We start from the raw sequence: 24,743 nt of genomic DNA on the forward strand, positions 1-24,743 counted from the left end.
TAATACACCAAATAAATCATTTTATATTAATGCACTATTTTTATTCTTAAAAAAAATAAAATTTTAAAATTTATGAAAATTGTATTATGTATATAATAACTAACTATCAATTATAATTTTGTTACAAGACACTATATGATATTAAAAAATTACCAAAATAGAAACTTCTATAGTTCTATTTCTATGTAGTATAAAAACTTTGCCATAAGCCATTAGAATACTGAAGTAAGCTTTAAAAAAAATAAAATGTTACTAAATAATTCAATACATTTTAAAAAGCATGTTATTATATCAAGTTATTGCGATTGTTCTTAACAATATATTTGCCTGTTTGCTACCTGCATAATTCAATTAACAAGGAAGATAACATTGAAATGCAATTATCAATTTTCAAAATGTATCTTTAAAATTTTTTTTATCAAATATAAAGGTATGTAGTCATCGTTTATAATAATATATATATATAGATATATATTATATACACATTATACAGAATAATAAGATAAGGGTCATAAACTAAGTTTTAGGAAAATGAAGAATCCAAAAATATAGTTAAACCAAACAGTTACAAATTTATTTTTTATTAATTTAATAAAATAATAAGCAGGACTAGATTAAAGATTTTGGTTACACGTTTTGGTGGTTTAATAATTTATATAATTGTTATCAGATTAAACTAAAAAAAAATACAATTTATTTTTCTTTGTTTAATGTGCGTATACATAATAAATATTCTGTAAATAGAGCAAAATATAGCAGATCGTTTTCAATGTACGTTAAACTTGTAACGCCAAAAGACTGCAGCTATTTTGCTGACAAGCACATGACTAGGTTTTATATAATATAAGTAGTATTAGATCTGAATTCTCTAAGAATGTATTAAATATAATTTAATGATCTATTGTTTAATTTTAATAGCACATTAAATTAAAATTGAATTCTATATTTATTTGGAGTAGGAAGTGACCGAACACCATTCTTATTATTTGAATCTTCCTTGTAAATCCCATCTCTTTGCAATGATCCTCTTCTTCCTTGAATCCCCCCTGGAGAGAATATCCTTAATTTGGATTCAATGTTTGATATCTTACTTGAATCCGGTGTACCCAAACTTCCAAAATCAATTTTTCTAGGAGGTGGGATAAAGCTTCTTTGTGTATCTTTGTAAAATGAACGACCTGGAGATTCTCTAGCCATTACTCTGGGTGGATCAAGTATACTCTTTCCTGGTGAGTCTCTAGGACCAACCATTATTGCCCTGGTTGGAGATTCTCTGTTAATACTAGATCTTGATTCTCGGTTGACACTATTTCTAGATGAAGACTCTCTAGGCCCAGTCCAAGATGATTCTCTAGAAGTAATTACATCTGATTCACGGCTAGATCTACGATAACGTCCATCTGGTGGTAAAGGTGATTGCCTGAGTGATCGTTCTAATGGTTCAAACTTAACAGAAGAGGGACATTCAGTAGGTGTATTTGGGGCTGTGCTAGCATCACTAGATGTATCCAGGGAATTCAAGGAATTTTTACGGCTGTCGTTGAAATGACTGTATTCACCTAACTTTTTCACATCTTTAGACTTGACATCCGAATCACTGAGACGACCATACTCTCCGACTTTGCTGCTAGATTTTCTGTGTCGTTTTGGCCGAGGAAGTGAACTAGGAGGTAAACTTCCACAACGGCTTTCTTGTGTTTGGCGTTGTGCTTGGGAACATAAACCTTGTTTCTCCAAAAGCATGATGTCATCAGCCCGGTGGCCAAGGAAATTTCCAGTTACACCCTCCAGTAGTGGTTGGGGTGTTTTCGCTTTTCGCGACAAAGAGCCCGTATGAGAGAAGCCTGGAAAACAGCAAAGACCTCTCTGAAAACAAAAACAAACACGTCCCCCCATCCAGGCACCCAGTAAACGTCCAATTCTCTTGCATATTTATATTTTGTTTAATCAAACCGAAATTCAAATGAAATAAAACTCATGCCTGATTAATTCACTCAAAAAAAAAAAAAATATGTTAAAACAAAAAGAACGAAATTCAAAATGTTCAAACACAATAAGATACTTAAAAATGAGAAATTATACATAATTATATTTTTTTTTCCAAAACAAATCGGAGTTATTATTTTATTAATTACTTTGTTTCATTTTTGGTTACACTTTTTTCAAATATTTAACACATACATTTAGTTGAAAATCAAACTTTCAAGTAGGGAGAACGTGTTAGTTACGTTACCTGTTCAGCATGACAATTAACAACATTTAAATGCTGATAATTTATAAAATAAACACCCATACAGATACAAAATATAAAGTAGAGTGAGTACAAACTAAATAGACAAAACGAAAAATGTTTGTTATATATTAAGACAAACAAGACAGTGTTCAACAATCAAAACAAATAGACAACATCAGAAACTGAATCAGGGTAAGATGATTCTGCAACAGTATTGTTTACCTTGTTCAATAGCTGCGAGTCCAATTCTTTTAGTTGGTCATCTAATGATTTATGGTCAAAACTCTGGTTTGTAGATGAATACTTATTACCATGGTGGTGGTGATAAGTACTGTCAACACTACTTGTATATGAATTGTTTGAGCCAAAACCTAAGAAACAATTAAAAATTTTATGAATAAAAAATCTACATAAAAAAATAAGTGATAACAGATTATATTTTAACTTATTTATAGTTTTAGCTAAGACATATTATTTTGTCTAAAGCTAAATTACCAACATAAGTTTCATAATATGAAGGACAGAATCAACTTGAAATAATTTATGTAAACATGGTACATTCTTAAGTTAAAATTCTATGAAATACCATTTTTCATTTATATCAGTATTTTTAATTAACCGAATAAAACTTCACTACTTAACAGGCATGAGTAATTTTTAGTAGATAAGAAAAAATTTACTAATATATTTATACATAATATGATAAACAATATGAAAAACCCACTACGATATAGGTATTTTAAAAAGCAATCAAATCATCAAACGACAAACTATCAAATTAAAAGAAACAGGACGACTTGAAAAATAATATTGAATACTTAAATTTAAAAGGAATAAAGTGCACAATATTTACTGTACAAACTACATGAAACAACCAGTTTTCTTTATTAAATTATTGCAGTAAAATCCTATCAGCTGATAATACTTATTTTTAAACCATTTGATATTTATACACAATTTATAGTATCTACCTACCTATGAGATATACGAGTAATTTAGAATATTCTCAGGATATCAAATATTCATATTTTTAAATATCTCCAAAATTTTTTTTAAATAAATTTGTGATAAAAACAAAATATAATAGATATTTAAGAAAAGCTGGTATTATGTCAATCGTTACATACCATAAACAGGAAAAAAATTATTCTATACAAGATACAACTATAAAAGTTTATTCTAGAATCAGTAGTAAATAGTAATAGTATTTTAATTATAAAAAAAATAAGGTTGAATATTTCCTCGAGTGGCCAAGTTGTACTATCTTGTATTCTAGTCATATACCATATATTGCAGGGGCGATAAACCTTTATTAGTTTTTTAAGGCTAGTACCTACTAATTTTTTTCAATAAAGGGTTTGATAATTTTTCAAGTGCCCAAAGTTTGTAAAAACTAAATAAAACAATAAATATAGTGGTAATATAGTAACATAATCAATTTGTTTATTAAAAAAAATGTTAATAATTTATTTATTTCAATTTTTTACAAGCAACATTTTAAAAATAGCATAATTTTTCTTAATTTTAATTTTTGCGTGCCATTGAAATTTAACAAATGTGCCACTTTTAGCACACGTGCTGAGGGTTCACCACCCCTGATATATTGTGTACAGTTAACATCTATTTAAAAATAAGTATAATTTGTCATTAAGATTATACTGTTATTGGTAATACCTTATACCACAGAATAACATAATACATTAAAATGTAAAAACTGATAGTTCAGAGTTCCAGATTTTATAGTACATTTAGCATGGTCAGATATTGCAGAACATTTACAATACTGAGTAGGTAATATGTAAGTGCCAATAAAAATAAAATTATAACATTTATACATTTAATTCATTTATTTCACAGCATAGCGAAGATTAATGGACAAAGATACTTGGTAAACAAATAATAATAACGTATACATCAATTTACACAATATTATCTTTAAGTTATACCATCATAACATTATTTTAATATATTATATATTTACCGAGGTCATCAGATGTTAGGTCTGTAGTATTAAGACTTGAATGTGGAGTATGATGACTAAGACATATACTTGGATAGGACCCGGACACATCTTTTTCAAAACTATGTTTTTTTTGCAACACCCTTATCATTGCATCCCGTTCTGCCAATCTAGATTCCAAATCTTTCATTCTGAAATCAATTATTAATTAAACAAAAAATTGATCATTGAAATACAATAAATATACATATACAATTGTAGAATATTAAATTCAAATACCGCGATTCTAATTCGCTGACTTTTTTTTGTGCTGCATGAACTTCTTCCATTTGTTTTAACTTATCTGACCGTGCTTCTGCAATCAGTTTTTCACTTTCTTGACCTGTCTTTTCTAATGCTGCTATTTTTGCATCCCTAAAATAGTTTATTTTACTAAAAGGATGTCACCGCAATATTGGTTTTCACTCTGAACTACAGGCAACAAAGATAAAGCTATTTCACCAAAAAAAGCTTTTTTTTTAATGATTTTTGAGTAATCTTAGATTAAAATCAGCTATTAAAAAAATACTGAATATAATATTTTTGAGGGTATGACGTATTGGTTTTATATTTTATACTAATTTGACTAAGTATTTGACTTTCAATAAAATAAAAAAATGTTTGTAAATTTAAATGATGATTTAATTATTTTAATACAGATTAAAAAAAAAGATTTATCATACCCTCATAAATATTATTTTCTATCATATTTTTAACTGGTAATTTTACTCTAAGATAACTAAAAAAAAAAAGAAATGATTCTGTGTTATGCATTTTGTCTATGTTGTGAGTAATCCAGAGAGTAAAAACAAACAGTGGTATGACAGCCTCTTAAGTAATATAAAAGATATTAGACATATAACTTACTTTGGTACACTTGCAGCATCTATTGCAGCTTGCCTTAATTCACTTTCTTCTAGATATCGTTGTTCCCATTTCGCAACTTCACCTTCTAGTCGCATTATTTTTTCATCTTTTTCACGTAGCATACGTTTTAATTCCGGTAAACTTTCACCTGGTTCATTTTCTAAAAATGTTTATCATAATTTATTATCATTATACATACTAAAATATACAATTTAAATAAGAATAAATCATTTGATTTTAACTAACCAGCTGAACCATCTTGAGAAGCGTTATTATTGCGTGCACGTTCATTCCGCAGTTCTCGCTCCAGCTGAAGTCGAAGTTTGCGCTCAGTCTGCTCACGACGGTCGCTTGCCAGTTGAAGAGAAGATAATGCTCTTTGAAGCTGGGCAACTCTTTCCACATGAACTTGTTTTTTACGACATTCTTCTTCTAGGCGAACAACATTTGACTGAGCATTAGTTAAGGCAGTATCTAAAATATCAATATGAGTGCGTTGCTCTTCAAGTGTAGCACGTTGTGCAGCTAATTCAATTTCTTGACGGTCTTTAGCTGCTAACAAGTCTTTATCTAAAAATAAAATATAATAGTTAAATATTTATTGTATAAAGATAATAAACAACATACTCTGGGTTATCAATTGAGCTATCATGTTTTCACGTTTTACCATTTGATTAGAATCTACAATGTTAGAGGAAGACAATGATTGTTGATGTAAAGAGCGGTTTGCTTCTTGTAAACGCCTAACTTCTGCTTGAAGTTTCAATCGAGCTGTTCGTTCAAGTCTTTCCCGTCGTTCACTTGATTCTACAAGTTCTTGATGAGAACGATACACCTTAGAAACTTCTTGTTCAAGCTAATAGATAATAATTTAAAATTAAAAATGCTTTTAATATAATCATAAAAATTTTGAGAACCAATTGATCAATTTTAGGTTCATTTAGTCGTCATGATAATTACAAACACGTGAGTAATTAAATATAAACAAGTAAATAATGTTTACCCTGTACGATTTGGCAACTTTTTGATGGCACGATTCCAGTTCTATTTTCAGACTTTTGTTTTCCATCATCAAACAGTCCACTATGGACAACATTTTTTGATCTTTTCTAGAACCATTTAATATATAGAATTAATATTTAATTAATTTTAATTTTAATTTTAAATATATCAGTAGTACCTAGTATTTCCTAGTGTGTGTCTCATGGGATCTGTATCAGAACGTTCAATTTTTAACAAACCGGTACCCAAATTTGGTTGAGACTTTGATTTAACCAAATTTCTTATAGGAATTGGTCGATACTCTGGTAACCTCATATTTTTATCATTATCATGCCACCGAGACAAGTTAGTGTCGCGTTTTGATGGATCCACTTTAACTTCTTTAGCAAGGTGTTTTAAGACCTAAAACATAAATACTTAAATACAAACTGTTTTAATAAGTAATTAGGGTATAAAATAAAATTATACATGAGATTGACTGAGGTAATCATCCGGTATATTGGTTATTTCCCTAACACCCATGTCAACATTATGTCGTCCACCATTTTTATGTCCTTGATTTTTTATTTCTTCTCTATTTCCATAACGATATTTAGGTATGCCAGAACTGAACCGTGTACCATCGTCATTGTGAATAATTAGTGTATCATAAGCTGATGGTGATGATATGCTGAAGTCTTTATGTGTTTCTTGTCCCTGTGGTTCTTGTCTAATTGCTGTTCTGCGTCCATCATTAGTGTCATCAAATGATTCACTCTCACTACCACTATATTCACCACTCAACACTAAAATAAAAACTTTTTGTTAATAATAAGGAATAAAACACAGCTGTTAATAAATGAATGAAACGCAGTAGAGCATATTTTAACATACTAAGTAAGTGACACTAGTGCCTCCCAGTGAAAAAAAATTAAGACTGAAAGGTTTGTTTAACCTACATTTAAAAGAAAATTTTACCAAAGAATAATGAACCTAGTGAACATTGCTTAAAATATGGTCTGAAACACAGCACATATTTGATATTAAATAATTTAAAAGGAAAAATTAATTTTTTTTTAAAGTGGGCAAGTGGGTACTGCTCTTCTAGAAAGGTCACTGTAATGGATATGTTAAATTTTAATTCATCAATGATATAAAATCATTGTACTTAAATCGAAAAAAAATTTGACTAAAGATGGTCTGTCAACCTACATTATAATATGTACCAAGTTTATTTGTTAATATTATTGCTATTAAAGTAACTTTTTTAATATAGACATAAGTAATAAAGTAGAATTTATTTTTGCCATAAAAATTGCATTTGTGTATAAATATATACTTTCAAGTAAGTACCAAACAATTAATTCACACATAATATTTTTGATTTCAATAAAATAACATATTTATATACCTATATTCTTTGAATAAACATCTATAAAAAAAAGTTTGAAATTTGAAACTACAAAATAATTACAGCAAATTTTCGAGATTTTGTCAAAATTTTAATTTTAATATAAGGTATACATAAATAAATCGAGCTTATGTACCTCTAATATTTTTGAACTGCTTTTAAACCAACTAAGAGGAACCTTATATTAAATGTTCAAACATTTTAATCTATAAAGAAAAATGTATAGACATTTAAAGAAAATAAACAAAACATATTGAATATTTTTATCGTCTATAAATACCTCAAAAGACTCAAAATATCTATTTTTAAAATCATATTATACATAAAATATTATAGAATAAGCATTAGGTGAACATTTCAAATATCTACAGTTATTTGTTTATGAATTATAACAAAATAAAAAACTAGTTAAAAAAATCTAATGCCACCGTAAAAATTTGAACTACAAACAACATTTTGTTGTTGTTTATAAATGGTTGCAATTGGTTGCAGATTATTATATTGTATAGGAACAGTAAAAATTAGTATTTTGTGTGTGTGTGTTTAAATGGTTGGCGGTTGTCATTACTCTGGCAATTCGCAATTGCCAGACACAAGCATGCTTCAAATGGTCTAGTTTACTTGGGCTTAATTAAAGAAACTTTAACTTAAAACCAAATATATGTTTGTACATAGGATATAGCCTATGTACTTGAAACTAATCGATAGATTTTGACGAAATTCTTTGTTTTTAGTTATCAGAAAAATTTAGGGGATAGGTAAGTAGTTTAAGCCATGTACTGATGTACTAAATCCAATCCTAAACTGACGACGGGTTGGTCAATGAACAGAGGTAAACTAAGACTTAGATACATCTATAGGTACATAGCATATATTGTATAATTTATAGTATTATACTAACTACTAGATAAGATTTGCTGCAAGAAAAAAAAACTATGCACGGACGAAGTAATATACAGTTTATAATAGAAGAAAATATTTACTAATTTACTACTATTACGTTTTACGTAAGTCTTTTTTCTTGAAAGATATCAGATGGGTACTTTTATGTTATTTTAGATTCTGAGAGGAGCAATGAATGTATTGATTTTATAATTCAAGAAGAACTGGAATTTAAGTATTTTTATACAACTAGTTTCGAAATAGATTTTCTTTTTGTTGTGAATAACAATTGAACACTATACATAGCCTTTTTCACAGAATGTATTAGGTAATGTTATAATAATTAAATATTTGCCAAGCTAAGTATCTCTAATGGGTGGCTTCTTTTTCAAATAATCCATGTTAAGTTTAGTCTCTTTATCGTGCTTTTCTTACGCTTATTGTGCATTAAATTGTATAGATTGTATACCTATATTATACTGCTGTAAAAAAAAAAAAAAAAAAATTAATAATAAGATAGATGCAATATTGTTGACAAAAATTGATTCAACCTACCAACCATAATATTTTATGTTTTATAAAATCAAATATCAATGGTATTACCTACCGGCTACCATAATGGCAAAATAGATTAGTTTCATTATAAATACATCATAGAATAAATGTAGTAACATTGACCTTTTTCTTTCTAGAATCGTTTTTCGTGTACAATGATTTATCATTAAATACAATTTTACGCAAATAATATCAGTGACTTTCGAAACCTATATTGTATAGCAGTGCGGTTACCTATTTCCTCCCCTTATTATTCTAATATACATGTGACAAGCATTCAAAATTACTTTTTAAAAGTATTGTTTAAAGATTGTCTATATTATTCAATAGGACATTTTTCCACGAATATAATAAGACTGATGGAAAATTTAAAAATATCAAATCATCTAATAATTATCTAGCAATGTTTTTACAGATTATAGGTAATTAATTTATTGTTTCTAATGATTCATTTTTTATCATTTCGATGTTTAATTTTTCTATTGCTTATTAAAAAAAAAATTAAATAGTTCATAGATATATCGTTATTAACGAAATTGTTCAACGCTCAGAGGTCAAATCAACTACAGATAATAATGAAACGCATTGGAAACATATTTGTTAAATGTTGTAGAAGTATAATATAGACTTATACCTATAAATTATTATTGCAAAACAAATACACATTTTTAATGTTTGCATTTTCAAAATTTCGGCAAACTAGACGAGCTGGCGTGATTCAATTACCTTTTGTTGACTGTGTTTTGGTCGAGTATGAACGGTACGCGATTGGCTTACTTCTCGGCGAACTCATTATTGCACATCACTTGCGTCCTTAATTCTGTAAAATCGGAAAGAAACAGATCGGTAAAAATCAAAACAAAAACATCATTTTCGATGCGATAAGCAGTTAATTATTGGAAATCGGGTTTATTGTTGTAAGTTGGCACGCGGTTTTACAGTAGTACAAATTCAAACGTCTGAAATGTATATAATATGTACTTTGCTAGTAAGTAATACTATTCTTAGGTACTTATCTAATAATTAATAAACGTAAATATATCAAAAATAGCATCCAACGACTAGTTGTCGTCAAAATAATTCATCGACTGATGCGGTTCACGCACAGATTATTTTATTATTATAATATTCCATCATTTAGATCTGATTGAATAATGTAACACACACGCCCAAAATACGGATTTTGTCGTAAATTAAAACAAATATCACGGTCCACTGAACACGGAGGGACAAGTGGGTAGCCATCACCTCTCTGGCCCGTTCGCAACATGGACAAAACGCATTTAATTTAGGCAGAATTATTTTTTGTTCTTTTAGAGCAGTTTTAAAAATAAAATCATCCATTATAACATTTAAAGAGAACAATAATTTTGAGGGTATGATATATCGATTTGTCTAAATATTGTCTCAAAAACAATTAAATTTTTTTTTATTCTGAAATTCGAATACAAATTCAAATAATAATAAAATATATAACTGATACCTACGTCAAAACCAAAAAAATAATTATCCTCAAATAATATTATTGTATTAGGTTTACTCTAAAAATCGTAAATAACGATGAAGTGTTTTATGTATGTTGCGCATGGGTTTGAGAGAAAAAACAAATATTGCACTGAAATCTTCATAACGTAAAAACTTCAAATGTTACACAATATCAAACAATTATCTTTTGCGAGAATACCTAGCTATTGAAAATTAAGTAAAATATTTTAAATAAGGGGAAAATAAAAAGTTAGAGTTCACAGTTAAATTCATCTTATCAACAAAATAGATATTTTATTATTTTACAAGGAATAGTCAAATTGGCTAAAGAATTAAAATCTGAATTATTTATGTTTTAAATTTGGGTTCTAATTAAAATAATAAGTTGAATCTGCAATATAATGTGTCACTATAAATTTGCAAGACTTGGTTATTTTTTTAAATTAGTTCAAACCAATCATTCAGCTTGAAATAAGACTTATAATTACCACTGTTTTCTAAATCCATTTAACATACAGATTGCACCCTGTGATCCATTTAAAAAACAGATAAACTCAAGTGCTTAGAATAAGTAAAATTTTATATAAAACTATAACTTTAAATCATTTAGCAGCAATAATATACAGTGTTTCTGAATTGTATGAGGTAATTAGTATATGCATACTCATTGTGATGCCACAATGAAGATTTTTTTTCTAACTTCAAAATCTATGGTTTTTAAAGTTATTTTTTGAATATTATCTTGAGTGTAACAATAAACACTTTATCCATAATTATTGCTAAATTCTCATACGAATCAAGATTTCACATAGTTTATGTGTTTGTCACGTTCGAATCGCCAATTAAAAGTCGTGTGATATATCGGTCTGTATGAGAACACTGTAAGATAACCAATGGTGATAATTATTTGTTGTCATTGAACATACATAACTAATTAAAACATTGTTTTACATTGTAAACTAATAAAAAAGATGAAATAGTACCAAAATTAGGGTTTAACAGAATTTAAAATGATCAAATTTATTGCAATACATGTATGAGTATGTTATGTGTTTCAGAAATCTAGGTATTAAAATAAATTAAAACTTTAATAAATTAACTTTAACTTTATAATTGTTAGGGATAAAAGGTAACATGTGACCTATGAATGATCACGGATGCCGAGTATTGTACGTAATGTAGCCAACTAAGGATTGGTACTTGATTTAATACACAAAGATCAGGAATTTGGTGTTTGACACATAGCCTCAAGATTTCTCCATCAATAGTATGGAGATTATTACACTAAAACAACATGTATTATTATCATCAGCAACAAGTTCAAGAACTAATACCACACGACTATCCAACTAGGTTAATTTTTTGCAATTATTGATAAGATTACAATAAAACCAAATTTAAAAAAAAATATTTTATTTACTGACAAAGTTGCATTTACAAAAGATGGGATTTTTAACTAACAATTGAAATTTGTGTTCTGAAGAAAATCTGGATGCTATTCGTAAAAGCCTTATATAGTATAAAGAATTCCTAGTACAAAGCTAGTATAAATATTTGGTATGGGTTAGTTGGAAATACTTTATTACTTTATTAGGTCATTAAAAACTCAGTTAGCCCTAATTTTGTTATTACTTCATCTTTTTTATTAGTTGATAAAGTAAAACAATGTGTTAATTAATTATGTATGTTCAAAGACAACAAATAATTATATCACAACTGGTTATATTGCAATGTTCTCATACAAATCGACTTCACACTAATTTTTTTTAAATTGGCGACGAACGCGAAAAACGCGCGACAAATACAAAAACGATGTGAAATCTTGATTCGTATAAGAATTTTTTAATACGGCCATTTTATTTTTACATTCAAGATAATATTCTAGAAATAACTTAAAAACTTTAGATTTTGAAGTTAGAAAAAAATTTCAAAAAAAATCTTCATTGTGGGTGGCATCACACTGAGTATGCGTATGCTAATTACCTCACACATTTCAGAAACACCATGTATAAAATAATAACTTAATATTAAGTAGAGTTATATAATTAATAAAATAGAGGCCTGATGTGCTACGTGGTTGGCTGCAGTTACAAACTTGAGGTCAAGAAAAGGCCGATCACAATAGTTCCCAGATGGGTGACTACCAATGTTTTCAGTCACAAATTTTCTCCCCGTATACACTCATTCCAAACAAACTATACCCCCTCCCCTTTCAGAAAAAAAAAAAATACAATAATTATTGTAATTTTTTTTTTTATTAAACATCAAAATCAATATGACAATTATAATACAGTGGTTCAAGTTTCTACAAAAAAAATATACATATCTTTTTTTTATATGTACAATGAAATTTCATAGCATACAAATTAAACAAATTGATCATTTATGAAAAAAAATACAATAAACATAGCAAATTTATATAAGTATCTAAAATATTTTTTGAATTGTTGGTAAACCCAATTTTAACAGTAAAATTAATATTAATAATCATGATAATACATTATAATAAAAAACAATCATTATAATAAAAATAATCACCAATTAAAAATAATATATACAAGTAAAAAATATATACATCTATTTAAGTAAAATGGAAACTTACAAATTATATAATTAGGTATTTCTATATAAAATAACCGATTTCCATACATAAAAAATGAAGTAATCACTCAAATATATTTTAAATTATATTTTTCTTATTGCAAAGCGCATAAAATTATTGCTGATAATTGTCATTCATGCAAAAAAAAAAAAAAATGAACAATTGACACTCAGTCATATATTTTGGACAAGAAAACAAATTTAACAAGAAAACAATGTACACATGGAATAAAAGTAAAACTAGCTGTCCAAAAAAATTACTGAAATATCACCCATTAATTCGATGATAGACAATCACTAATATATTTTGTGTTGACTACCAATATAGTATTAAAATTAAATTAAATTGCAGTCTTGGTCATAACATTTAAATGTTAGTTAGTGGATATACTAAAATTTGTAATGCATAATATTGAAAATAAGAAGTGAATATTATGAAAGTTAAAGAAGGCAAAACTAAAATTAATAACTTCAATATTATTAAAAAAAAATAATGTATATTGTGATACGTTATAATCGTTAACAAAAATAAATAAGAAATTTGCAGCACTTCTTTAATAAGAATTGTAAATAAAAAAACTACCTATTAATGATTTTCTCTCTTTTAAACTTCACCTGTGTAATTTAAATATTATTTATTTATTTATTAATAAAAAAAAAATTAATTCATCAAAAATTAAAATAATAAAAGCAAAATTAAACATCAAGTCGTTTATAATATTAAATGTCACAATTCTAATCATATGTATAAACTCTACTTTGTACTAATTTTAAGTTACCACTAATAGGTGATTGGTAGACACAGAAAAATAATGAATATAATAGAAATTATGGTTACGATAATGACAATGTATCTCGTATAAGTTTTTGAACAGCTGATCCAACTGATGGACTACTAGCGCCACTGGTTAAATAATTTGTTTTAAATAAGTATGGTTGGATATCAGCAAATGATGTGTCAAACACTAAATCCAATTCAGACTGTGGTGGTATACTTGGTAAATACTCATGCCTGTTCATTATTTCTGCTATATAAATTATTTTATCACTCAAAGAGTCACTTATTTTTTCTTTAGATATTTGTCTATTAGTTTCATTACAAATTTTCAACAAATCAACACGCACGTTCCACACTTCCCAAGGTGTACATTCTGGTTGAAATGGCCACCTGGCTTTTTTTTTTTGAAAAAATTCCAATGTGATTTGTCCAAATGTGTGATTATCACGCCTGAGACATTCAGAAAAATCTGAAATTTCATTTCGAAGTTTGCGATCTAAATGTGGAGATGAACAACATATATATGTAAAGTCAATGAAATCACAGTCAACATCTTGTAAGCCTACAGTGCCCATGGTGTATGTGCCGTCAGGAGCAAAACAAAATTTCCCAAGTGATCGATGTAGAAGTACAGTATGAAAAAGACAGGATACAGCTTCATCAACTTGGAAGCCTTCAACGCTTAACTCAAGGCAGTGGGAACGTGCATTCATTTTGAAGAAGCGATGTGATCATTTCTTTTGTGCAAAGATTGAAGAAAAGCAGCATACACACTGCATACAAAACTGTAACAACACATATTATAAATATTATTATTCTAATTTTTTCATTGATTGTACTTATAAAACTATAATAAATATGATATGATTATCACAATTAAAAAAAACAGATGAGATTACTTGATATAAAGAGACTAAAACTGATTTTATATTTTAACCTAAAATTTTATACGATTTGTCAACAAACCAAACCAAATAGAACTAGTACCTAGTATGTGGAAAATTAATGACACAAAACAGATATCAATTTAATATCAAATTTAACCTGCCCGAGGTGTGCTATTACATAACAAGCATAGTCACGATATTATGCATTGAAAAATACACAACATTTCTAATATGTAGTATTAGTAATTGTAAATCAGCCAAATAAATATAAGATACTAATACAAGAAACAGAGCATTATAGTATTTTGTGATAACACACTTGCTTTGATAAAATAATATCTTCAACAAAAATAATTATCAATACATTTCAAAATTAAACCGAAACATATACAGTAACATTCTATTATAATAATATAATTATATTATATTATTAAATATGTTATAATATCTATCTATAACCATCAATAAAATCAAAATAGAATTAAATAAACATCACCCATAAGTACAAAACTGTACCATGTACAACAGTGCATCCACACTGAAAGGTTAAAAATATGTACTATACTCAAAAAATAAAAATCAAATTGGGAAGTTTTGTGGATAGGTACCCAAAGCCTATATATTTGATAAAACAATAATTTAAACTTAATAACCAGTATACAATTTATATGTACACATTTATATCATATTAATATATTGTGTCTTCAATCTTATTCTTGAATGAAAATAGTTTTTAATACAATATTATAACTTATAAGCAACACATGTATGTTATTAGTGCATACCAATCAAAAATAAAAACAGCAAGCATTGAAAAAAATCCATGTTTTTTTACTTTTATTCTAATATGAATGTTGTGACTAGAATTTTCATGCAAAAAAATTATAAATAATAATATAAGCAACATGTAATTTACATATTTTAAACTAAAATCTAATTCAATGAACAGTTAAGCCGTTAGGGTAGGTGCTTTCTAATTGTATTTCATTTACAAATGATAATATAGATAGGTTATCTAAATAACTATATTTTTTTACTACACGAGTTTCTAAATCGTAAAAGTAACAATCAAAATAAATTATAACCTCAATTAACCACTCAATTATGTTAAGATAGATTTAAGTATAGGTACTACGGTAAATGGACAATTGGTCCCCACATATTACATAAAAATGTTGTATGCGGATAATCGGTCCCCGGTTGATAATTTTTGAATAGATATACGAATAGGTATAACAGTCTAAAGATACCACAATAAGATGCGAATTTTGATAGATTATAAAATTATAAAGTATAACACTATAGTTTTGACATGAAATTTTGAATTATTTCTATTCCTTAAGTCTTGCTGTAAAACATTATTGAACACTATTCTCATAAGATATCATATTTATTTAAATTTTTGTATTTGACTATATATTTTATTTATAACATTTATACTAAAATAATATCTTATTTTCTAATATTTAAATTTTTAATTATTTTTTAATGTTTTATGTTTTATACTCAATATATTATATAATCAATTGCTATTGGGTAATTATTTAAAGATAATTTAATAGGTTTTTCGTATGCTTAAATAGGTACCTAATTCTTCTTTTTTTTAAATTTACATTTTATGAGAGATAACTTTAATTGAAGCAAACAATTATTCATTTTGTAAAATAAAAACGAAATTAAACTGATGAGCAATTGTCATTATAAAATTTTGATACCAAAATTAAGCACTTCATTTGAGAAATGATTATTAATTGGGGTACACTATTTTCCATGCAGAAACTGTAATTTTTCACTTGTTATTCATAATTTGTACAGAAGATTTCCATAAATTTAACTCGTAGGCATATTTATAAAATAAATTAATTAAAAGAACACTTTTGATATAATTTATGGTTAATTCTTAAATGCAGTGATAAAATATAACATTTTATACGTCATAATTCTATACCTATAAATTCCTGCATAAATCATCATAACAATTATCACGCAACTGGTTAGAATACATACTAAATAAAAATAAAACTAGTGTTAAGTACCTACAAAACTTAATAGTGTGTTTAAGAACCTAAGAAGTAAAAAGCACAAATATTTTATTATATCTTCATATTTTCTAGAAACGTTTTTTTATTAAATTCACAAATTTGAAATTAGAAGCCATAAGTGTTACTTACATTATCAGTTTTTATTAATAAATACATTTAGATAGGTAGATCAATATCAGAATTTAATTAACATTTAAGATAAAAGACATACAGACATATAATATAGTTAATCCAAGGGTTTCAAAATCTGCATTAAAAAATACATCATTAAAAAAAACATTTTGAAATTTGTGAGGGACGCAGTAAAGTGCATTTTTGTTTCAATTATTGGCATATGAAAACATTAGAAGCTATTATAACTTTAGCAGGTACCTATATCACCCAACATAACACATATAAATGTACCTATCTAGTTATTTTAATTTGAATTAAAAATATAATGACAAACAAATTATGATTTTAATCAAATTATGTATACCTACCTATATAGTATGCTATGTAACACGGAAGACTCGTATTTTTTTAAACATTAATTTATAAAATATGATCCGTACTAACCTAAAATGACGGGGTCCACAGGATTTGTGTTTCTGAATTTGTGTGTTCGAGTTAAAAAAAAAAATTGTGCACACATACTTTCACTGATTAATGGTGATAGCCTGATGGCTATTTAATAAAATAATGACACATATTATATAACAAATGATTATCAAAATATAAATACAATAATAATAATAATAATAATAATAAAAAAAACTAATGATAAAAATATGTAATAAAATAAATAATACCAAAAAAAAATAGAAAAAATAATAGTAAATAAATCAAGCAATAGATGCAAAGTACAAAAAAAAATCTCTTAAAAACTTAGTAGGTAAGGTAACTTAAACTAAATATGTACTTATTACAAATAAAACTAATAGTTATTGTAAGATAAAAAAAACTGCATGAGTATTTAATTTAATAGGATATTTAATAGCTAAACTTTAAGATGTCTATCAAAATATACAGTACCTACTTAGTAGGTATTAGATAGTATACCTACATTACAATTTTAGATAACCTTTGACTGAACCAACCGAGGAACCAACTAAATATTTACCTCGATAAATGACTTATATATAAGTACATATCTACTACTTATTAGTTGGTAAACTAGGTACTCATAATTAATCATGAATTTGAAGATGAAAACTATAGACAGATATTAGTACCAATAGGACATTTATAAATGTTTATAGCATAAATTACAACATTAATTGAATGTAATATAATTAGTTTAAAAAATACATTATTTAAAATGTGATGTAGGTAAATACCGAGTACCTAACATTGAAAAACGAGTTGAAAAAGCATAATATTATATAGAAACCAACAAAAATTTAAAGTTATAATTAGGTATTTAGTATATTTAATATAAAAATAGAAGAAAATTAAATCAATTTCATTTTCAATTTGGTGCCTACATAGATATGTACTTAAGTATTAAATAGGTATCTTTATTTTCATAGATTATGTCATGAAACTTCAAAATTGTTACTCTCAAATTACTGAGTGTCAGAAAAATTAATTAATGGTATCTAATTTATGTAGACAATTTAAAAACAGGCTTTTATTGATATAATCTGTGATAGACAAGTTGGCAAAGTTAAATTGTTTCTATAAGCTATTAGGTAAACTATTAACAGTATTCAAGTTCATAGTATATGACTTATTAGTTATTTTTCTGTTCAGTATTTACTTATTGAGCTTATATCTTTCTAAGCCTTGAAAGGATTCAGAACTTGACAAGCTTAAATAAAATCAAGTTTGAAGACTTCCTACTTTTCAAGGTAATAATATTATGTACTTCATACATATTATATGAGTATAGTTATCATTAATTATATTGAAATGAGATATGATAAAAAGAATTGTCTTTAAAGGATAATATTAAGGTATTATAAAAAAAATTACCAAAAGATGAAATCATGGAGCACAGGGATGGGTTTGCCATAAATATTTTGAAAATTCCTATACCATGATTCAACAAAACAATATAAAGAATGCTTTATTTTTAAATCTAATTCAATTCAAAGTGTTCGGAGTTAGAATTTGATAAAAGTTCAAATGTCAATGCAGTAATGTAGATAAAAAATAGATAACATTGTAAAAGTACAATTTTAAAACACACACAGCGACGAGCTCCTCACTGAACGAGATCTATTGAAACCATTATGTTTATCTGCTACACTTTTATAGGTTACAACTTGGAATCTGTTGTATTCATTATACAGAATACCCATTAATATTTATGGTTAAACTCAAGCGTCGAAGTAGGCGAATATATGAAAGTAAAAAATCCGAACTTCGTAATAGGTAGTGCTTGTGAGCAAAATTCAAAAATTCAACAAAAATTATTATATAAAAGTATTACAAAAAACATTAAAATCCGAGACCGACAATAATATTATTTCCAATCAACGAACCTTGTTTTTATAATGGCGTCGATCAGAGCACACGGTCGATAGAAAAAATTAGAATGTCAAAAACGATTAGAGATGAAAAACACAAATTTTTTTTTAAACAGTTGCGCGAGTCCCTGACGGGAATCAAATGATGTTATTATAATAATATTGCAATAGCAACAGCGTCGCTGTGTTAATAATAATTACGTACTGTACAACAGCAATAATTGTGCCTGTCTGTAATGTTATTATTATTATTATTGTTGTTGTGATGAGGTGTGCGCACAATGGCCGAACAGACCAATACCGGTGGAATTACGAACAAAGCAAAACTACAAATGGAATTGAAAATCGTTTATACCGTTTTCCATTATTTCATAGTTCAGTTGAGCGATTTCGGGAGGGCATCTCTATCACTACCAAACAAAGATGATTTTTAATCACAATCATCACGGCCAACGGTGGTGGACGCAGGTGACTCGCGAGGCAATTACAGCGCGCGATTGCTGGCTGGTCCTACGGTCGGACGTTAACGCACGCACAGCCTCCTCCCTACCAGCCTAAAACTATGGAGGGAATCGGATGACAGAGAGAAAAACGACGAAAAAGAAAAAACCCGACACGTTGAGACTCAAGAATGATGTTGCCCCTACCCCTTATCCAACGCAGATAGCGCACAAAGAAGTAACAACGCGCAACGTGCGAATACCAAAAACAAAACGTCTAAAATTCCAAACCAAACCCAAGGTCATATCCATCACACGATTTGCCAATTCACGCTTCCACGCTATCGTATCAATTGCAATTACGTTGTCATTACGCAGTACGATTACTACGATTGAATCTAATTGTTGATTTCAAAATTGTTTAACCCGGTCGATCGGTCGGCGGAGTGAACCGGACCACGGTCTGCTCATGCGCAGATACCCGAATACCGGAATCCAATGCACGCCACGATAACAGCAAAACGGTCAACTAACAACAACAATGTTGCGTCATTGTTGTCATTATGTCATATTATTGTCATCGTGAACTGGCGACATTGCGCGTAGACACATGTCGAATACTCGAATGTTCGGACCGAGAGAAAGATTTAAGAATAATCGTTTTAGACTCTCGACGTAGGTAGTAGCAACATAATAATACAAAGTACTGTTTTTACAGTTTTAAGTACTGGTCGAGTAGTGGGCAAGTAATTAATAAGTTTAGTAACGACCACATTGGCTAAGAAAGACAACACTTACGTGCACGACGGGTTTGTGTCAGGCGAGGGCGATCAGATGACGGTCGCGTAGAAACTGTGCGTGGCAGTGGGGCATAACAACAACAACAACAACAACAACAACAGCACCGCCGAGAGTTAACAAGGCACTAACGTCGTACTCATCTTTGTCGGTTTAGCCAATATGTACCTAGGACGATTACTGTTGTTGTCGTCGCGGTGATAATTGTTGTGCTGCCGTAGCGTTCTGTCGATGTTATCACACGTACGAAAAGCGGAGTAGACGAGCACACAAACACCTAACGACAAGATGAACGACGGCGAACAGCACTCGGTAATGTACTCGAGTGGTCACTGTCTGGTCGACGGCCGACGGGTCGTTGCGAGATGCGACGACAAGGAAACAAAAGAGGACGGCGCACAAAGGTTACGGTGCTGCCAACAGACGGACGGCTGAGCCGTAGATAAATTTTATGTTGTAGCATGGGGGGCACTGCGTGATATTTATTATTTACTTCGACCATAATATAAATATAAGCATTGATTATAAATACTATAGATTGCTCACTGGCCGGTTTTTCGGTGGCGCGGTAATAATCGGGTGCCGCTACAAGGCGCTGCGGACGCGTGGATAGTTAGATCGGATAACGCTGTAAACGCTAGTAGTCACGTTATTTGGCCGATTGTAGGCAAACTGCGTAGCGTATTCAGGAGAGGCGCATCAGTTTATAATCGGCTCCCCATATAACCTTTATATTCAATTTACACGTCATTACAGTAGACAGTAGTACTGTAGGGCGTAGACGTAGAGTATAGTTCGACATTCGTGTACTGTACTCGAGATCCGTTAGGTTGTCAATGGTTTACTGGTTTACTCAAGGCTGGGCATTAACGAGTTAAAAAGTTAAAAATTAAATTCATTTTTATACCTATTAACTTAACTTACTAGTTCACTGTTTTGATTAACTTAACTTTAACCTAACTCATTTATATCTCCGTTAACTTAAAATCAACTTCTAATTTTTAATTTTAGGTACCAACCAAGTTAATTTTGAATTTTCATGTTTTCTAAAATATATTTTAGTCTACCTATAACGGTTCGTCGATTTAAAATTCGTAGAATATTAGAAAATATTGTTGGAAAACAATTATATAGATAATAATATAATATTAATAAATGCATCTATATTCATAGATATGAATATATTACCTACTATACAAGTGATTTTAAAACCTTTTCAATGATTTTTTTTATAATTAACTTAACTTTAAACTTAATTGAGTAAAAAATATTTAACTTAAATTAATTGAGTTAAAAAAATCGTTAACTCACCCAGCTTTAGATTAGTAATACAATGATATAGTATAATAGGTAATCAAAATTAACTTTAATTGACAGTTTATATTTTAACTGTATTCATTTTTAAACACTAGCTAGGTGATAAAGGTGACAAATAAAAAGTTTAAAATAATAAAATATCCACTGATTATCTGTATAAACAAAATAATATAATTAATTAATAATTGGTGAAATAAATATTAATTATAATATTATAATTAATAATCCAAATAAAAGTTCTTCTAGGATAAAAAAAAAAACATAAAAACTGGACTTTAATAAATAATGATTAATTGATAACATTTTATAATATTATACATCACACAAATAACAAATTATTTGATTGTTACTTATTTTGAAAAATGCGTAATTTTGCAACATTTTGGGCATGTTTTTTTAAATGTATATTACAATTCTCCCTCTTACATTGTTTGAAAATCAGTGTTCGAAAAAGTAGTTCAATTACATACAAATAATGAGCGTAGCATGTTGAGTCTTGTAAATCGGGATACCAATTATTGATTTTTTGAAGTGCTTTTTCTTTTAGTTTGCCTAAGACATTTTTTTCAGTTTTAATGTTTGTGTATTTTGTTGAAAAAATATTGAAACACATTTTTGAAATATTTAAAAGTTTTTCAGATGGTGCTTTGAGACCCTGCATTTGCCCAACGTGGTCGTACGTCTTGTACATAACTAAAAGCTGTTGTTCGTTGTTCAATTCATGATTTGGTCTTATTAAATGTGATTGGCAATCTGTGCACATAAATTTGATTAAACATTTTTTTGCCAAGTATCCGGAAAAATAAACTTCTGAACAAGTTTCTAAAAGAGATTTATTTATCTGAGATTTATTTTGACTTGCAGATGAAGAATCTGTAGAATCGGAATCTATATCTGTAGTTTCACTTTCCGCGTCTTCATGTGGTTTAACTATTTCAATTGGAATATTTACTTCAATATCTTTTAAAACATCGACGTTGATAAACTCATCGGTATCCGGCTCACAGTTGCTACATGCCGTAGAACATTTCATTAAACTGAATGAACAGATATGTCCAAAACAGCAACGAAAGGTTCGGGCTGTAGGATTTTTATTGTATCTGTAAAAATATAAAAATATAGATAATACCATTGACTATATAATCAATGATTAAAAAACTCAGCCTAAAATATGTACCTACTGAACAGTTTAAATTGAAATGTGGGCGTACAAAATGTAGGTAAAATGTGGAAAAATAGTGCACTTTTTAAACTTTTTATTAAATTAAAATCATACAATTAGACGAAAAATTGGGTTTGTCATGAAATACGAGTAAGATATAAGAAATTTTTTTTTGAATGGTTAAAATTCATATTTAGAATAAAATAAATTAAAAATGTGACATTGTGAAATGTCTGAAATTATTGAAATGATTATTTACATACCCATTTTTCTGACGCATTATTGAAAAAAAGTTTTCCAAAGCATCTTGAGTTAGCCGATTTGTTAGTAAAAAGAATCCTTTTTCCGGTTGATGATTAGTCATATCCAATTTTTCAGAACTATAAAGTTCGAGCAACGCAGTTATAGTCCAAACAATTCCTGTGAAATAAGGAGGTGTACTATTTTTTTTTGTTTTGTTACATATCTTCTCTGTTTTTTTAAAAATGGACCGAGCTGTTTCTAAGTTTTTAAAAACAGTTGAATTTTTTTCACACATTGGCTTTCTATTTGGATTTGGTTCAAATAAATGTTTACTATTACATGAATCGAACATATCATTAACTATATCAATAAATTCAGCTGTATTAATTGCAGTATTTGACTCAAGTTCCCCAGTCGATACGCATGTTTTAATTGCTGCTGAAACTGATTTGCTTAAAAGTTGTACGGCTAATTTACAGGACATTTTTTGAAACGGATTTGGAGACAAGTGTGTTGGAGTTATTTTACACATAGCTCGAACTGTATTTTTTTTGTCAATCTCATAAGTTTTTTGAATATCACCAAATGAAATAATTTTATCTCCAACTTTAATGTTTCCTAATAACAAATTATTACGCACGCTTTTTAATAAATGTGGCATATCATAGATTAAATGTAACTTTTTATCGCATATTATAGCTGACGGGTTTTCTTCAGTACCTCCAAGCAATGCAAACATACGTCGATTTTGTGTTCCTTGGTCACAAACGATAGATGTTGGTTGTAAACCAATATCTAAAATTGTTTTTACACAATCGTTAACAATAATCATTAAATCGTTTCCTTTTACGCCACTACCCGTGAAAAAATATGCTAAAGGAAATTTCCAATTAGTATAAAGACCACGTAACATAAACACCGAAGCATGTGAGCCAAATTTATCGGTTCTTCCTAATCTTCCTAAATCTTCATACCCTTCTATTTCATCTAAAACTGAATTATACTCGATACATTTCATAATCGATATTTCGTCAAGTAAAATTACACATTTTTTTTCAGAATATGATTTTCGTTTTCTATGAAGTAGTTGCATTGAGACTAGAGCTTTGGAGTTTCTTGATGGAAAGTTTGCCTTTTCAAAAAACTGGCTTACATTAATCTTTTTATTTTTTATTTTTTTATTTGATTGTTTTAATGAATTAATAATAGCACGTTTTTTTTTTAGTAATCTTCTCAAATGTAATAATTTATTTTGTGTGAGTGTATGGTAATCTGATGTAGTACTTTTATCGTTTTTGAACTTTTTTGGAGGAGTAGGTAAATCAATCAATTGTGATATCCATTTTTTAGTTTTTGGTGACACAGATGGTGTCTGAGGACTTCGGTCAAATATAGAAAACCTAGGACTAGATAAACTAGAACTGTACTTTTTTTTTGGAGTTAATATTTTCAATGTTGTAGCTGGTGAATGAATAGGTATATTTGAGACGTCATCTGTACAAAACAGAAAATTATCTGAGCAACTGAGAATTATAAGTTGATCTTCTAGCTATTCAAAAATATGGAAATACTACGCCCGATAAGTAAAAGTTAACAGATCATTTTTATA

General features: G+C 28.3%; 2 protein-coding genes across 4 annotated transcripts; both read right to left on the reverse strand.

Annotated features, from left to right (window-relative positions):
- Positions 1–547: 547 nt before the first annotated feature.
- LOC107171318 (uncharacterized) lies at positions 548–20,583 on the reverse strand. The gene is made up of 12 exons (XM_089218660.1): positions 20,413–20,583; positions 9,655–9,748; positions 6,570–6,886; positions 6,280–6,503; positions 6,103–6,208; positions 5,727–5,955; positions 5,346–5,669; positions 5,100–5,259; positions 4,473–4,607; positions 4,215–4,384; positions 2,456–2,604; positions 548–1,866 (listed from the first exon to the last, which is right to left on the reverse strand). Exons 2-12 carry the CDS (start codon positions 9,719–9,721, stop codon positions 928–930), a joined length of 2,820 nt encoding a protein of 939 aa, XP_089074786.1. The 5' UTR covers positions 9,722–9,748; positions 20,413–20,583; the 3' UTR covers positions 548–927.
- Positions 12,650–20,554, reverse strand: Atg101 (autophagy-related protein 101). 3 transcript variants are annotated; one of them, XM_089218661.1, is made up of 2 exons: positions 20,413–20,554; positions 12,650–14,577 (listed from the first exon to the last, which is right to left on the reverse strand). In XM_089218661.1, exon 2 carries the CDS (start codon positions 14,503–14,505, stop codon positions 13,849–13,851), a length of 657 nt encoding a protein of 218 aa, XP_089074787.1. In that variant the 5' UTR covers positions 14,506–14,577; positions 20,413–20,554; the 3' UTR covers positions 12,650–13,848. The 3 variants fall into 3 exon arrangements, with proteins under 3 accessions (XP_089074787.1, XP_089074789.1, XP_089074788.1); XM_089218663.1 differs by lacking the exon at positions 20,413–20,554 and adding an exon at positions 19,530–20,365; XM_089218662.1 differs by lacking the exon at positions 20,413–20,554 and adding an exon at positions 17,280–17,444.
- Positions 20,584–24,743: the final 4,160 nt, after the last annotated feature.

The sequence above is a fragment of the Diuraphis noxia genome, unplaced genomic scaffold, assembly GCF_037042655.1.
Source record: "Diuraphis noxia isolate RWA-SAM2 unplaced genomic scaffold, SU_Dnox_SAM2 contig0002, whole genome shotgun sequence".
NCBI classification, from domain to species: Eukaryota; Metazoa; Arthropoda; class Insecta; order Hemiptera; family Aphididae; genus Diuraphis; species Diuraphis noxia.